The sequence below is a fragment of the Manis pentadactyla genome, chromosome 2 (assembly GCF_030020395.1).
Source record: "Manis pentadactyla isolate mManPen7 chromosome 2, mManPen7.hap1, whole genome shotgun sequence".
Lineage (NCBI taxonomy): Eukaryota > Metazoa > Chordata > Mammalia > Pholidota > Manidae > Manis > Manis pentadactyla.
The window spans coordinates 78,342,484-78,360,732 of record NC_080020.1 but is presented as its reverse complement, the minus strand read 5'-3'; the positions used below and the strand labels follow the sequence as shown (position 1 = coordinate 78,360,732).

Below are 18,249 nucleotides of genomic sequence, written 5' to 3'. Positions count from 1 at the left end.
TTATTTGTAAAGTAATAATATCTCCCTTATAAGCCTGTTGGAGGATAAAATGAAGTCATAAAACACACCTATCATAATGCTTGGTGCATTAATGACATAGTATTTGATGCTCAAAAATTGTAGCTGGCAACTCTTATCATTGTTAATAGGGACCAACTTAAATGAGTCTTCTTCTCATAAGTTTCCTTTGAGCCCTTGACCTTAACAGCATTGAATGCTTGTTTATGTAATGGTTTCCTGATAGATTATGCCTATTTCTTTTCCATACTTTTTCCCACTGTATAATAGTTTTTCTTTATGTATCTGAGTCTCCTGCAAACCAGTAAGTACTTTGAAGGTTGAGTCTGTTTTACTCATCTTTGCATATCTAGTGGTTAGACATCACAGGAAATCAGTGAGAAATTATCCAATACCTAATTTGATAGATCTACAAAATATTTTCATTTTGTGAATAACCTGAAGCAAAAATAAAACAGGAAGATAAGAAAGAATAACAACTGGCTTTCCAATTGGTATCAACAAAGGCAGAATGGGAAGAGCTAATTTAGAATCACTGAATTTTAAAGCTGATGGCAGACATACAATTCCATCTGGTTTAATCTCCCTCCCAATGCAATGTTCCTGACAAAATGGCTGTTCAGACTATATTTGGAAAGTTTATAAAGAGTTTTTCATGATTGGGCAGTTTAATTTCTAGAAAGTTCTATCTTACACTGAGTTGAATTCTACCTCCTACCTTAGATTTGAAAATACAGAATCAGTTTATTCTTTTTTTTTATTAAGGTATCATTGATATACACTCGTATGAAGGTTTCACATGAAAAACATTGTGGCTACTACATTCACCCATATTATCAAGCCCCCCCATACCCCACTACAGTCACTGTCCATCAGTGTCGTAAGATGCCACTTACTTGTCTTCTCTGTGCTACACTGTCTTCCACGTGACCCCCCCTACACCATGTGTACTAATCATAATACAGTTTACTCTTTCTTTACAAGACAGTCTATCATATACTTCCATCTCACCATTTCTCTACTCCAAGTATTTGACTGAAATCATGATATATTCCTACTTGTATAGATCTCATTTATCTTTCAAGTTTCTGGAGGAACTTGAACAAATTGGTGAATTTTTCTACTAGTTATATGATACTGAGCACAAAAACACAGACGAAGTATATCTTATTACAAAAGTAGAAAAATGACTCAAATATGATATTAGGAAAGATATTTTTCTTGATTAAATAGATAACTTTGCTTTTCTATGGAAAGAATAGTGATATCATTTTTAAGATCATGTATTATCACTGAACTTATATTTAAAATAGATAAAGGAGTGGGAAAAATATGCCAGGATTTGAAATAAACTTCTACTTCTTTATCCATGCAATAAATATTAATCATGTTCTAAGTGTGCACTTTGCCTGAACCAGCATCATATAAAAATCACTAGATTATATGTATTTTTTTGTTCTAGGAATTCAATTGTTCCAAAAGATAACTTCTATCACTCTACTACACTGGTCTTAAGTTTAAAAAACTATGGAAATAATACCTATGATAAAAAAGAGATGCATATTTTGTTTGTACATAAAGCTAGAAGCAATATTCCAGAGACTATTTCTATAATTTAACTACAATGAAGCAGATGCATTATGTTCTTGGGAGCACGTGCATCATTAAATGGCTGTTATGATAGTTCAAGAAATTATCTTTCAAGAAAAACAGTTAACCTTTATTACAAATCTCACAGTTTTATAATACATATGTTTTATATATCAAGTGTTAGGAGTAAATATCTCACAAGAATCCTCCATTCCAAATGATTTTACCTCACTTTTAATCTATTGTATCATTCGTATGAGTATGACTCCTCTTTTCATTTAAGTACATGGTATGTTATAAATAATTTATTTTAACTTTTTATACTTTGTACACTGTCATTTAAAAAAGTTATTGTAGGTTATTTCTAGTTTCTGAGGTAAATTCATACCAAAACACTTTATTTCCCCCAAATTATAAAGAAATAGATAGCAAGGATATTAATCCAAATGGAAGAAATAAACTATTCTCTTTGGGTTTGAAAATGCAAAGAAAGAATTCACACTTACATGATACACTTAGTTATTAAAGCTCATTAATAATAAGAGATTTCTAACAAACTAAAAACTAATCAGTAATAAGAGATTATTCACCAGAAATATGTTTTCTTATTTTCTCGTGTAATTTGCTTAAACACAAAACATATGAACATATAGCTTAGATATTTACAAAACATAAAAAAATAAAGACCAGAATGCTTTTCATTTCTATATTTTCAAATGAGATCTTTGTGTTCCTAAAACTTCAGTAAGCATTGTTGTATCTTTCAAACACTGCAAAACTGACTCAAGTCAGACTCCAGTTTTTAAAAGTATTGAAAATATTGGTCTGGGGTGACACTTGTTTAAAGAGCAGCTAGCTGAAAAATAAGTGAACTGAATGAAGAATGATAACTACATTTTAGGCATGAAGTTTTGCATGTGTACTCAAAAATGAATCTATTATGAAAATCTTTTGGGAAAAAGACTCATTCAAGTTCTATATAGTCAAATTGGTTGGCTTAGTTTATTAGAGACTAAAAGTGTATTCAATCAATGAAATATTCTATAGATCTTATAAATTCTAATTACTATTAATAGCTTAATGATAATTGATAACATAGATCATCCCTAATATGATTAAAAATAGGGAAAAATAATTTAAGTATCTAAGTCAGTTTTATAAGATCTTAAGAAAATGCATAGAAAATAACTGAGTCTAAATAAAATAAATGGTATTTTTTCTGACTTTGCGGATGTGACATATATTTTATTTAGTGGGTTTTTTTTTCATGTAGTATGGTATCTCTGAAAAATTTGGTTATATGCATTTCATGTTTCAAAATACTTACATATGTATTATTGTCTGTTGGTTAGACACTCCTAGGTCTAAATCACATTACCTGGGTGTTAGATTCTTAATTCTCTGACTACTTTGGGCACACCACAAAATGTTAATTTATAAAACATAGATGCATGAAAAAGCTCCTAAAACTGTCACTTACAGAGCTATTCTTGAAAAAGATGAAGAAAATAAATTAAGTCCTTTTTTTAACCAGAATTGTGACACACTGATCTCTGACCCATGAGGTAGAAATGTAAAATTCTGGATTAGTTTCTTTGAAACACAACATTATATAATTAGTTTCTATCCCATGCAGTTTTCCTAAGGGAGATAAGAGGATGCTTTAGCTAAAATAAGTGGTATCTTGAAACACCACACTTAAAAAATGTCACCAGTAGCTAGGAAATGGTCAACCTCAGTGTTTATTCTGGACATTTTGTTGGAGAAATAGGATAACATTTGATGTATACTGATAGCATTTTGTTTGATCAGTAAGATGTATTTTAATGTTTATTTCTAAATGGTTCTCTATTGTTTTCATATTCTATAAAGAAATGTGATAATATATAATAAATTGTTAATGGTATTCTTTAAAAGACTTACAGAAACATATTTTATGTTGCTTGTTCTATTTAATATTTTAATCAATTGTTTTTTTTAACATTAACTTACATGGTTATCTTTTATAATAATTGCTATAATTTTTTTATATTTCCTCAACGTAATTAACCAAAAGGTAATAGTTATCTTTTTATAATCATTATAATAATGTATTTCTATACAATGTATTTTCTCAAACATACTGAACGCATTATGTGATAGCACCTGTTAAAATATGGTTTGTTACATCAGTTTGGACATGTCACAGGTACGCCCTCCAGAGCCTGGCACCCACGTTACATCAAGCCTTTAGTGCAAATACTGTAGTTTGTTTATATAAGATGAAGGCAAAAAACTCAGAGTCCAGCATTCTGCACTGATTATTTACCTGTGGTCCTAAGGGCACCATTCCTCTTGGAGGAGTCATTCTCTGCATTGGCCCACCCATATTTGGATGCCCTAAAAAAAAAACATGTATGAAAAATCAGCAATGTAATGAGTCTGAGTGTTAAACCAGTAGCCTCCTCTCTGTTTGGTGGTACAGTATTTATTTCCTAAGGGACTGAGTTACTGACATCATTGCATCTTGGCTTCCCTGGCCAGTTTTCTAAAGTTTTGAGATTGAAACTTTCTTTCTATTCTGTATCAAATTACATCTCTCACATGTTTTGCTCCTCTCTCCTTAGAACAGTGTTAGAGAGCTGTATGTATCTGTGGTACCTAAACATCTCTATGGAAGGACCCGATCACACTGAGTTGGTTAAACCAATCAAGTCACTAATTGCTTAGCATCCTCTTTTCCTCCTGCTTGTCTTTCCAGTGGACTAACCTCTGTATCTGAAAAAGGCAGATCGAATCATAAGTGATAAAATCACTTTGATTCCTACTTGTTAGAAACTATATAAAAGGTTTTAAAAGTTACAGGTTAAACTATGCACTTTTGGGTATTTAAGTACTCTGTTTCTTATGTTATCACCACCCTCACTATAAAGCACAATTAAGAGTTAGCTCAAAACATAAGTCACTTGGCCATGTTACTTGCAAAAATGCAATTGGTATCACTATAGAAGAGATACAAATGAGATTTTCCTTAAGAAATAAAGGGTTTCCTTTGTGATTCTGCACATTAAATTCACTTTTAAGGTAGTCACCTTGTTGTCGAGTTGGGTCCATTCCACTGGGAAGTAATGGCTGACTTCCTGGGACACCTCCAAGTGCCTAGCATATTTAGTGAAACAAAATACAAAGCAATATTGTATAAATATTTATCAAATAAATGCCTTAACAGTTCTCTTTTAAAATTCCTATAACTAAAAGAATACATTGGAATATTTCCCAAGATTTCTTATATTTCACATTTATTTATAAATTTTATAGGTCTATATAAACCAATATAATTCTTAGTTCTAAAAACACTCTACTTTGCTCTATTTTGTGGCAACAGAATAAATACATTTTGGGAAAAATAATCTAGGCAACCAATAATTGTCCTATTTCTTCCTAAGTATAATGCCTTTCCCTAAAATTAATTTACTAAGGGTACTGAAATAACTAATTTGCTTCCGAAATGTAAACTCTTATTTCTATAGATTATTTTACTCATTTGAGATTACAATAGCAGCAGAACTAAATGCCACAGGGCCAATGAAAATTTATTTTGAAGTCATATTTTTCCTAAAAACTATTTAAAAAAATAATACTTCAATTAAGTACAATTTGGCAGAATGGAAAAAAAGAGAACTAGAACTGAAAAAGGTGGAGATTAGAAGATAGGGTTTATTTTATGCAGGGTGTAATACTGGATATATACTGAGTCACAAGTTTCTAATTGAGCAGCACTTAGATGTGGCCCAAGTTATAACGAAACCTGCTGATTCTACAAAATTTATATAATACATATATACACATAATCCTGACAATTGTCAAGAATTTTTTTTAAAGAAAGATTAATTTTAATTGGTTAAGATGTTCAAACTTGAAAAGAAATTTGATATTAAAGAATTTATACATCCAGCTCAGAACTGTTTAATTAATTGTTACCACTTGAGATACAGTACAGAACTGCCATTTCTCAAACCGTTTTTTTTTGCTTATAAGCACACTGAATACCTATTTATTGATTTCCGATTATATGATCTGTTCACTCTTTATCATTCTGGACTAATTTCTTGGCACTGCCACACTGATATTCTAACTTCCAGCCATACCAAACTTACTCCAGTTTTTTTCAATTCATGAATTCAATCAACAATATCTAAATGCTAACCATAAAAACAAAACATAATTAAACCCTCTCTCCTCCTAAGGAGTTTACAGACTTTTAAGTGTCTATTGCTGTCACATTTTAGATCTCAACGTAGAGATCCTTTCCTAACAAAATTCTTCAATATAACCCTGGTCTGGCCTAAGTTCTCCTTCTATTTGCTTTAAAATATGTATGTATTTTAAATTTTTTTCAAACTTACAGGAAAATTGCATAAATAGCATAAAGGATTCCCATATACCCTAACACTGATTGTCCAACTGTTAACATTTAATCACCCTGCCCCATTACCCCTTCTCTTTCTCTCTATATACACTTGCTATCAGTCTTTTTCAGAATCACGTGAGCACAATTTGCAGACAGTGCTCGTCCTCACCTCTGAGTACTGCACAGTATAGCTCCTTCAGCAAGAATATTGCCCTCTACAACCACAACACAACTTTTCAATTCAGGAAGTCAGCACTGATACAACACAATGCCATCCAAGCCACAGACCTCATTAACATTTTGCTGTCTGGTCAACAATATTTCTTCTTACTTTCTGGACCAGGATCTCATGGAATACATGGTACATTTAGTTGTCACATCTTTTCATGCTCTTTCAAGTAGGAATAATCCTTAGTCTTCCCTATCAGATCCTCGACAGTTTTAGAGAACAGGTCTTAAGTTTTACTAGATGATCTTCTGAGGCCTTTTCATGACCTGGACTCAGGTCACAGTTTTAGAAGGAATACCGCAGAAATGATGTTATGCCCTTCTCAGTTTATCACACCAGAGGGCGTTACTACTGGTGATGTTAATGTTTGTCATCTCCTTGTTGGTGTCTGCTAGATTCCTACACCATATGATTACTATTTTTCACCTTTGTAATTGATTGCTTTTAGTATTAGAACTACTCCAAGATTGTCAATATCCCATTCTTCATCAATCCTTTATCAATCTACCAGCATTAGCATGCATTGACAATTCCTGAGCACTATGAGAGTTGCCAAATGGAAATATTTCATGGCTATCATTCTATTCATATTAGTTGACATTCCACTGTGAGAACAGATTACCTTTACTTATTTATTTACTTAATGGATTTCTATTTTAATCAATAGATTGTGATCTAGTGCTACTATAATTTAATATTAATTATACAAGATTTGGCCAGTGGAAGGCTCTTCAAGCTGACTCTTGTCTCCTTTTGACATGTGCCCATCAAATTTTGAGCATTTCCTTAATGGCACAAGATGTTCCAGGTTCATCTCATGCTTTCTCTGGCCTAGCTCTGGAATGAGACCATGCTCCAAAAGGCCCTGATTCCTTCTAGTGGAAGACAGCATTTAGGCATCAAGATCTGGGTTCTCAGTATTCATTGTTAGTGGGGTACCTTCTGTTTTGGCCCTCTTAATAGACACTTGAAAAATCTATGTATATGTACATACATATCACTGCACATACAAATACATTTATGACTAATTATATGCCTCTCTGTGTTTGCATACGATGTATACATTCCACAAATTCACTCTCCAACACTGATTCAGTATCTCCAATCCCAACTCAAAACTTCAAGAACAGCATTCTTCCCTCCTATGCTTGCAAATACTTTCAATGAAAAACCTGGATTGTATTATCTTCAATATCTTTTACTTACTTGCTCAATCAATGTAATTATTTGCTCAATATAACCACAACGGCTATTTCTTCTTTCTTCCACCTGTGTGTGACTTCTGCCTCTCTAAATGTCTTAGCATGCAGGGGACGTAAGGGCTATTTATGTGTTTGTACCAGGTATTATACCTCACTCTCTTAGAACTTAAATATGATCATGGCTTATTTTCCTCTATGTATCTCCAAGAGACTGTGAGCTCTGATAGAGTGCGGAACCTATCTGTGCCTATTGGCTCAGAATAATATATATTGAAGGAATAAAAGAAATAAGGTTTAGATTGGACAGTTTTAGGAATTACCAGTAATAAAGTCATAAAAATCAAATAGATCTTAAAGAGTGAAAAGAAAAAAATCAGAGATATAATTCTTTAAAAATACCAAGAATAAAGGTAGGAAAGGAAACTGAAACTGAACAGGTATGGAATTAGAAAGGGCACCAGGACCAACATTTCAGAATTCCCGAGGATAGTTTCAAAAGGAAGAAGTGGCCAACACTGTCAAAAGTTGTAACGAAGTGAATTAGGAGCAGGACTGAAAATACATGACTAGTCAACATTATCTTCAGTTGTGAGTTTGAAGTTGTCACTGCTTTAAGTTTCTAAGTGGTTAGGATTTTATTCTCTAGATTTTGATTCTGAATTTCTAATTTCATTGGAGACATGATGTTTTAGCACTGGAAACCATTTTCTTAAAAATTTTATTTTTTCTTATTTATCTTTGAATGTCAGAACAATTGACAAGGCTCTCTGTTTTTACTCATCTGTTAAAAATACAGCATAATTCTATAGAATTCTTGATCAGTGTCAAATTGTCTTTCAAAATGAGTGTCTTATCTAAATTTAACTTCTTAGTCATCAGTGCCTGTCTTTTAGTATCTTAAATCTCTAACTTCCAAAACATTTTTATCAGTCCTGGGATGACCAGATGATGGTTCTGTGTATCAACAAGGGCATAATTATTGCAAGCTTTAGGCCTTTAATATCAGGAAAAATGAACAACTTTATATACATCTTGTGGGTTGATGTTATTTTCACATTTTTAAAAATGGCAAATGTTTTCCATTCAGATTTGTTTAACTAGTCACAAATTTTGGTACACATTTTTTGTTCTATAATGGATCTTCACTCTGACAAAGAAAATAAAACTAATGATGAGGGTGCTTGATAATAGGAAACGTATCAACAATAATACACACTTCTGAGCCAGTACATCTGTGCCAGGAATTGTGCTAAGCTCTTTGGATTTATTATTTTACTCAAAGCTTACAACAATCCCGTGAGATAATTATTATTAATCATTTCTGATGATAAGAAACTGAGGATGAATACAGTAGCTCCTCCTCCTCTGGAGTTTTGCTTTCCAGGGTTTTAGTTGCTCATGGTCAACTGCAGTCTGGAAGCAGATGATCCTCCTTCTGATGTATTGTTAGAAGGTCAGCAGTAGCCTAACGCTGTGTCACAATGCCTACGTTATTCACCTCACTCCACCTCATCATGTAGGCATTTTATTATCGCACATCATCACACGAAGAAGTCATTGCTGGGCACCACTGGCATTTGGACATAAGATGCATGACATAATTGAGGCCCTTTTAATAACATCACTTTCATGGGTTTTTCTTCTGTAAAAAGGCAGTATCAGTAAAAGAGATATTAAAATACAGAAATGTTACATTAAGTTAGGATTTTTGTCTCAAAAACACAACTATTTGACATATATGTTATTTTTCTATATTTCAACCACTGTAACTGCACTATCCAATATAGTGGCCCTTTGTCCCATGTGACTAGTTAAATTAAAATTAAGATTAATAAATTTAAAAATTAGGTTCCACAATCACTCTAGCTACATTTCAAATGTTCAATGGTGCTCAAACTACTACAGCTACTGCATATGACAGTATGGGCACAGAACATGTCTATCATTCTAGAAAATTCTACTGGGTAGTACTGCATTAGAATGCCAATTCCACAGGAAGAGGATATATGCTCACAGTAAAAAATTTTACAAAGAAACTTATTGGGAATTCATTAGTTTGATTATTGACATATCCCCACACCCAGAATGATGCCTGGCACATAGTAAACTTCAAAAAATTATTTGTTGAATGATAGAATACTTCTGAGAGAGACTTTATATAGTCCTATGAACTTTTCAGTGAAATATATGGCAATGCATTTTTTGTATTGGCTTGTGTCCAAAAAAGGGAATACCAGTGACCAAATGGCTGTAAGATAATGAGATATGTTTTAGCAAGAGAAGTAAATATTGTATTAAAAGGCTCTGTATCCATAACTTAAATTGAGTAAGATTGCACAGCATTCATTATGTAAACTTTTCTGGGTTTGGGAAGAGAATGAATGTCTTTTTTGCCATTTTGAATGTTAGTTTCCTATGTTTTTCAAAGGTAGAAAATAACTGGAAAAGATATATATCTGAGCATATGCTCACAGTTAAAAGTGATTAGGAAATATGTTTTAAACTGTGTTTCACTGGATTACAAATAATTTAAATAAATCCAAAGTGTAATTATCATAATAACAAAGAAATAAAGAGATCCCAGTGTTACAAAGGGATATTTTGATTTGGCCATTAAAGCTACTTTATGCGTTCAACATTAACCACTAATTTATTTGAACAGGTGCAACACTGAATTTTTAAAGACAGAGACTTACTATAGTCAACCTCCTTACAATTTCAGCAGCAAATTTCTTATCTCCTCAATGTAAAGTAGATTTCTTTATATGCAGCTGAAGTTTTCTCTTATGTTCTCATACTGATATCATTAAATGAAAGTCAAACTCTATATGTAAAAAATTTTACAAAGAAACTTATTGGGAATTCAAGCAATGGAGTCATCTTGTTGCTTAGCAACGTATCCCTGTTCTTATTAGCGTCCAAGAGTGTTACATAGGCTCTTGTGTGAGGGGGTCAAAGGCTTAAAACTTCAATTGCACAAAATATAGAGTTTTCTAGGGTGAATATAGTGTTGTGCTGGTAAATCAGCCTTACAAACAAGGAAGCAAAAAATTCCCAAAACCAAAAACCATAGAATACACATGAAAACCCAAACCTCTCCCGCCACCAAAAAAATTACTGGAAAGGACATGCTAAATATCTTGAAAAAGACAATTCATAAGGAAAAGTAATTGTTGTTGGTTTAAATTATAGGTATCTTGGTTATATGGGGATATAGTAGATTTATTTTTAGTATATGAGTAAATGTTCCAACAATGTTTTTTATGTTCAAATGCCTGGTGATTTTTACCCTAACTGAAAAGTGATAAAGAAAAGTTTATTAAAAGTTTGTCAATCCTTAGCATCCATTATGTTTTTCCTATTATGTAAGAACTACACATTAAATATTATAAAGGGTAATCTTATATATTGTACTATCAGAATGAAATGTGTACTTTTATTCATCTATGTGTATAATTAACTATGATATCTTATTTCTAACCACAAATGAAATACCTGTTCAATGCAAATTTTAAAAATACAGAAATAAAAAAAATCACTGGTAATACTCATACTCTTCATAATCCTACAACCCAAGTGAATATAAATATTTCACTTTTATTTTCACATGCCTGTTTATAGAGTTTCAGGAATGGTGAGAAATAAAGAGTATACATTATCAAAAGTCTATAGGATCAGTAAATCAATAATTTATTCTCATTGTCACTCAGTAACAGTCTTGGTATTTCTGGCTGCTTTGGTTTCCTCAGCATAGTGTTGAATGAAATTGTGAATTTTTCTGATTAAAACATTTTATCCAGGAGAATGATAAAGACCTGTTCTATGTACCAGACAAAACAGACTTCAAAACACAGAAAGTAACAAGAGACAAAAAAGGATATTACATAATGATAAAGAGTTCACTCAAAGAAGAGGATATATAACCATTATAAATATATATGCTCCGAATACAGGAGCACCTATATATGTGAAACAAATGCTAACAGAATTAAAGGGGGAAATAGAATGCAATGCATTCATTTTAGGAGACTTCAACATACCACTCAATCCAAAGGACAGATCAACCAGACAGATAATAAGTATGGAGACAGAGGCACTGAACAACACACTAGAACAGATGGACCTAACAGACATCTACAGACTCTACACCTAAAAGCAGCAGGATACACATTCTTCTCAAGTGCACATGAAACATTTTCCATAATAAACCACATGCTAGGCCACAAAAAAGAGCCTCAGTAAATCAAAAAAGATTGAAAGTCTAACAACCAACTTCTTAGATCACAAAGGTACAAAACTAGTAATAAATTGTGCAAAGAAAACAAAAAGGCTCACAAACACATGGAGGCTTAACAACATGTTGCTAAATAATCAATGGATCAATGACCAAATAAAAGTAGAGATCAAGCAATATATGGAGACAAATGAAAACAACAGCACAATGCTCCAACTTCTGTGGGATGCAGCGAAGGCAGTTATAGGAGGAAAGTATATAGTAATACAGGTCTATTTAAAGAAGCAAGAACAATCCTAAATGACTAGTCTAAATTCAAAATTATTGAAACTGCCAAAAGAAGAACAAATAAGGCCCAAAGGCAGCAGAGGGAGGGACATAATAAAGATCAGAGAAGAAATAAGTAAAATTGAGAAGAATAAAACAATAGAAAAAAATCAATGAAACTAAGAGTTGGTTTTTTGAGAAGATAAATAAAATTGATAACCCCCTAGCCAGACTTATGAAGAGAAAAAGAGAATCTACACACATAAACAGAATCAGAAATGAGAAAGGAAAAATCACGACAGACACCAGAGAAATATAAACAGTTATTAGAGAATACTATGAACATTTATATGCTAAGAAACTGGATAACCTAGAAGAAATGGACAACTTTCTAGAAAAATACAACCTTCTAAGACTGACCAAGAAAGAAAAAGAAAATCTAAACAGAACAATTACCAGCAACAAAATTGAATCAGTAATCAAAAACCTACCCAAAAACAAAACCGCAGGGCCAGATGTATTCACCACTGAATTTTATCAGACATTTAGAGAAGACATAATACCCATCCTCCTTAAAGTGTTCCAAAAATAGAAGAGTAGGGAATACTTCCAAACTCATTCTATGAAGCCAGCATCACCCTAATACCAAAACCAGTAAAAGACCCCACAAAAAAATAAAATTACAGACCAATATCCCTGATAAACATAGATGCAAAAATACTCAACAAAATATTAGCAGACCGAATTCAAAAATACATCAAGAGGATCATACACCATGATCAAGTGGGATTCATCTCAGGGGTGCACGGAATTATACAACATTCAAAAAAACCATCAACATCATCCACCACATCAACAAAAAGAAGGACAAAAACCACATGATCATCTCCACAGACACTGAAAAGGGCAAGTACCTCAGCATAATAAAGGCCATATATGACAAACCCACAGCCAACATCACATTTAACAGTGAGAAGCTGAAAGCTTTTCCTTTAAGATCGAGAACAAGACAAGGATGCCAACCCTCCCCACTTTTATTCAACATAGTTCTGGAGGTCCTACCCATGGCAATCAGAAAAAACAAAGAAATACAAGGAATCCAGATTGGTAAGGAAGAAGTCAAACTGTCACTATTTGCAGATGACATGAAACCGTACATAAAAAATCCTAAAGAATCCACTCCAAAACTACTATATCTAATATCCAAATTCAGCAAAGTTGCAGGATACAAAATTACTACACAGAAATCTGTTGCATTCCTATACACTAATGATGAACTAGCAGAAAGAGAAATCAGGAAAACAACTCCATTCACAATTGCATCAAAAAGAATAAAATACCTAGGAATAAAACTAACCAAGGAAGTGAAAGACCTATACCCTGAAAACTACAAGACACTTTTAAGAGAAATTAAAGAGGACACTAATAAATGGAAATTCATCTGATGCTCTTGGGTAGGAAGAATTAATATTGTTAAAATGGCCATCCTGCCTAAACCAATCTATAGATTCAATGCAATCCCTATCAAAATACCAATTGCATTGTTCAGTGAACTGGAACAAACAGTTCTAAAATTCATATGGAACCACAAAAGACCCCGAATAGCCAAAGCAATTCTGAGAAGGAAGAATAAAGCAGGGGGGATCTTGCTCCCCAACTTCAAGCTCTACTACAAAGCCACAGTAATCAAGACAATTTGGTACTGGCACAAGACAGACCCATATACCAGTGGAACAGAATAGAGAGCCCAGATATTAACCCAAACATATATGGTCAATTAATATATGATAAAGGAGCCATGGATATACAATACGGAAATGACAGCCCCTTCAATGGCTGGTGTTGGCAAAATGGGACAGCTACATGTAAGAGAATGAAACTGGATCACTGTCTAAGTCCATACATAAAAGTAAACTCGAAATGGATCAAAGACCTGAATGTAAGTCACGAGACCATAAAACTCTTAGAAGAAAACATAGGCAAAACTCTCTTGAATATAAATACGGAAAATCTTCTTCATGAACATATCTCCACAGGCAAGGGAAACAAAAGCAAAAATGAACAAGTCACACTATATCAAACTAAAAAGCTTCTGAACAGCAAAGGACACCATCAGTAGAACAAAAAGACATCCTACAGTATGGAAGAATATATTCATAAATGACATATCCGATAAGGGGTTGACATCCAAAATATACGAAGAGCTCATGCACCTCAACAAATGAAAAGCAAACAATCCAATTAAAAAATGGGCAGAGGATCTGAACAGACACTTCTCCAAAGAAGAAATTCAGATGGTCAACAGGCACATGAAAAGACAGTCCACATCACTAATCATCAGAGAAATGCAATTAAAACCCCAATGAGATATCACCTCACACCTGTTAGGATGGCTAACATTCCAAAAGACAAACAACAGCAAATGTTGGCGAGGATGTGGAGAAAGGAGAACCCTGCTACACTGCTGGTGGGAATGTAAATTAGTTCAATCCCTGTGAAAGCAGTATGGAGGTTCCTCAAAAAACTAAAAATAGAAATACCATTTGACCCAGGTATTCCACTCCTAGGAATTTACCCTAAGAATGCAGGAGCCCAGTTTGAAAAAGAGATATGCACCCCTATATTTATCACAACACTATTTACAATAATCAAGGAATGAAAGCAACCTAACTGTCCATCAGTTGATGAATAGATAGAGATGTGGAACATATACACAAGGAAATATTATTCAGCCATAAGAAGAAAACAAATCCTACAATTTGCAACAACATGGATGGAGTGAGAGGGTTTTATGCTCAGTTAAATAATCAAGGTGGAGAAAGACAAGTATCAAATGATTTCACTCATCTGTGGAGTATAAGAACAAAGAAAAAACTGAAGGACGAAAACAGCAGCAGAATCACAGAACACAAGAATTGACTAAGAGTTACCAAAGGGAAAGGGACTGGGGAGGATGGGTAGGAAGGGAGGTATAGGGGGAAAAGGGGCATTATGATCAACACATATAATGTAGAGGGGTGGCACGGGGAAGGCAGTATACCACAGAGAAGACAAGTAGTGATTCTATAGCATCTTACTACGCTGATAGACAGTGACTGTAATGGGGTATGTGGTGGGGACTTGATAATGTGGGGAATCTAGTAACCACAATGTGGCTCATGTAATTGTGTATCAATGATACCAGAAAAAAAAAAAAAGACCTGTTCTACTCCAAGTTATGGATACTTCAACAGTAATGAGCTATTCAGACAGTTGAGGCAATTCCAGTTTAAAATTGCAGAGACAAGTATATTTTTTGGGCTTGATTTCTTCATATGTCCTTAACTGCTTCATAAGTTCTCTTACATGTATTTCCTCTTTGCCATATTGCATATCTTTGTAATTTTATTTTCCTTTTATCATTTTAGAGACTATTACCCCTTCCTGTATATTTTGGTATAGAGATATACCATGTGCCAATACCCCAGTCCTATAAATATGTAATAGTGTAAGCCATTGTGGATTTAGTCCAGAGTGATGAAAACCATCTCAAGAGAACTTAAATTAAAATTTATAGTTTAATAACTAGTAATTATAAATTCTGAAGGTTCTGTTTATTAAGGGAATGTCTTTTACATAGTCAAAATAGTCAACACATTGGAGAGGATAAATTTCACTCTATCAATAAAACAAAATTTCATTAGTTTGTGATCATTTTAAATTACAACTACACCAAAAAATATTTAACATATTTGTGTTTTCATATACATCATTGCAATTAATCACCAAAAATAGTTTCGCCAATTCTACTTTACATAATTAAACTGAAATACCATTTTGTTGCTTGAAAAGGTCATGCTAAGTTAAACATTTCCTAAAACACTATTTACACTATAAGTATGACTAATTTGCTCATAAAATTCTTTTGAAAAATAGTATAAATTATTATGTTTGAAAAATAGATGTCTGAATGAATGAAGTTTAACTATATATGTGGGGGAGGGGTCACAAAAAAGAGCCACTCAGAGAAAGTTTTAACACATCCTTAGGTGAGACTGCTTAAAATACTTGAGGAAAACGACCATGTATCACAACTCTTTACTACCTTAAATTTTGTATTGTTTCTTTTAAAAATCCAAAGGTTATTATGTACTTATTATTGAAAATGATTTCAAACAATCTAGATTTATAATACCATATCCCCCCCCCAACTCTAACCCATTCCTCTTCTAAAAAGTATGTCTTTCATTTTGCTAGTCTTTATAGATATGGAACCTAGCACAGCATGTTACACTTACCAGGTATTTCAACAATGTCACATGGATACAATTCTAATAATTCCATCAGATTTTCATCATTGACATCATTGACATGGAGTCAAAAATATTCTAACACACTTGTACACGACATTCACATTTCCCTAATTCAGAGTTTTCAGTAATCTCTTAGATGTATGAAATATGCAAAGTTATGGATGGGATGTCCAAACCGTGCAGACTCCACTGAAAGATGCAAGTTTCTGTACTTAAAATTTAAAAGACCCAGGCACCTATGTAAGTAGATCTGATTCTCAATATATACAGGTCCACCCACAGAGAAAATAAGATTCCCATTCTCTGGGACATTTGGCATCTTTGCACTTCTCTGTCCCATTTCCTGCCATCTCCTTGGTTGTATGCACTGAATGCAGATTCAGTCTGAAGGAGAAAACTCCAGCTGCTAACGTGAGGCCTCCCAGTGGTGTAATCACGAGCTGGGCCTGCACTGGCTTCCCAGCCGTGTAACCGGGAGCTGAGCCCGCACTGGCCTCCCAGTGGTGTAACCGCAAGCTGAGCCAGCGTTAGCCTCCCAGCACCGTAACTGGGAGCTGAGTCCCTGCTGGCCTCCCAGCAGTGTAACCAGGAGCTGAGCCCGCAGTGCTGCCTGCCTACAGTTCTCCCGGGTGGTGAACATGGGTGCCCGCGCTTCTTGCTGCTTACTCGCAGAGAACACCAGCAAACTGGAACAACTCAAGGACACTGCCTAATTTCAGTAAGAGTTAGGGCAGGAGAAGCAGAACCCTGTTGCTACCAAATGTGTTGGTAATACAGCTTCTGGTTCCGTTTTTGACTGGGGAGGTAGTGGGAACAGAAAAAGAATAAGAATAAAAAGATGATTTATTGTGGTAACAGGGTTTACTTTAGACCTCAGAATATACCCACTAAATAACGGAATTTTAGAAAGTGACAGAATAATTATCTTGACATTAATATTCTGTAAAGTTAAGCAGTTAATTTCTTCTATACATGCACACTGTCTGTATCCTAAACCTAAACTATAAACCCCTTGCAAGTAAAAATTGTACTTTATTTTCTTTAGCAAATAAATATTTATGACATTGATAAAAAATGACTTGAGGATAAAAATTCATGAGAACTTAAGAGCTCCTGAAGGTAAAAAAAAGTTGGAAGATGTGTTGTTAATGATTTATTAACAGATCTGAAACTTCTAGAAGCAGCTAATTACATTCCATTATAATTGGGCAAAATGGATATAAATGTTATAGCCATGGTATTGGAACTATATAATATAAAAAGAAAACCAAAATATGTTCATAGAAAATTTTATTGCCATCCTTTAAATGATCAGTATTTACCAAAAAATTTATATATATTAAAAAAATTAGGTCCAAAGTTTATGGCAGACTCCAAGAGTCAGCAAACTTTATTTCTGTAAAGATCCAAATAGTAAAAAGTTCTGAGATTTGCAGGCCACATATGGTCTCCAACATGACCACTCAAATCTGCTACTGTGGTGTACATAAATGAATGAGTGTGACTGGGTTCCAAGAAAACTTTATTTCCCGTAACAGTCAGCCAATCTATGGGTTGTAGTCTGCCAACCCTTGAAGTAGATTATGTGTTACTAGAAGTAGCACTAAGTGGGGACAGAGAAAGGATAATTTAACATTTCTATAGATAAGGAATATTTGTGACATTTTCAAGATCTTTACTGATTCTTAAAAAACAAAAACAAAAACAAAAACAAAAAAACAAGTAAACTTAAGTAGCACATAAATCTTACCTGGTTAGGTATCCTCAGTGGGGGCCTTGGACCTCCAGGGTACCGAGGTGACATAAAAGGCTATTGAAGTAAAACAAACAAAAAGAAAACAAAACAAAGAAACAGCGCAATGTAAAAATACAGGTCTGAAAATAAACTGCTTCAAAGAATTTTAGAATTATACAAAACATAAATCAATTTACATCCCTATGTGGTTGTCCTCAGTAAAATAAATACTTTAGAGAAGAATTACCATTCTATTTTTTACTTTGTAGAATACCTGTAAAGTTTTCCAAAA

General features: G+C 33.6%; 1 protein-coding gene across 10 annotated transcripts in view; it reads right to left on the bottom strand.

Annotated features, from left to right (window-relative positions):
- The window catches only part of SSBP2 (single stranded DNA binding protein 2), a 295,394-nt gene that overhangs the window by 41,800 nt on the left and 235,345 nt on the right, over window positions 1-18,249 (bottom strand). For all 10 annotated transcript variants that reach the window (XM_036914200.2, XM_036914199.2, XM_036914196.2 and 7 more), the window contains 3 exons: window positions 17,973-18,032; window positions 4,680-4,746; window positions 3,917-3,987 (listed from right to left, as the gene is read on the bottom strand). In XM_036914200.2, coding sequence (XP_036770095.1) covers window positions 3,917-3,987; window positions 4,680-4,746; window positions 17,973-18,032 — 198 coding nt within the window. The remainder of the gene's footprint in view (window positions 1-3,916; window positions 3,988-4,679; window positions 4,747-17,972; window positions 18,033-18,249) is intronic.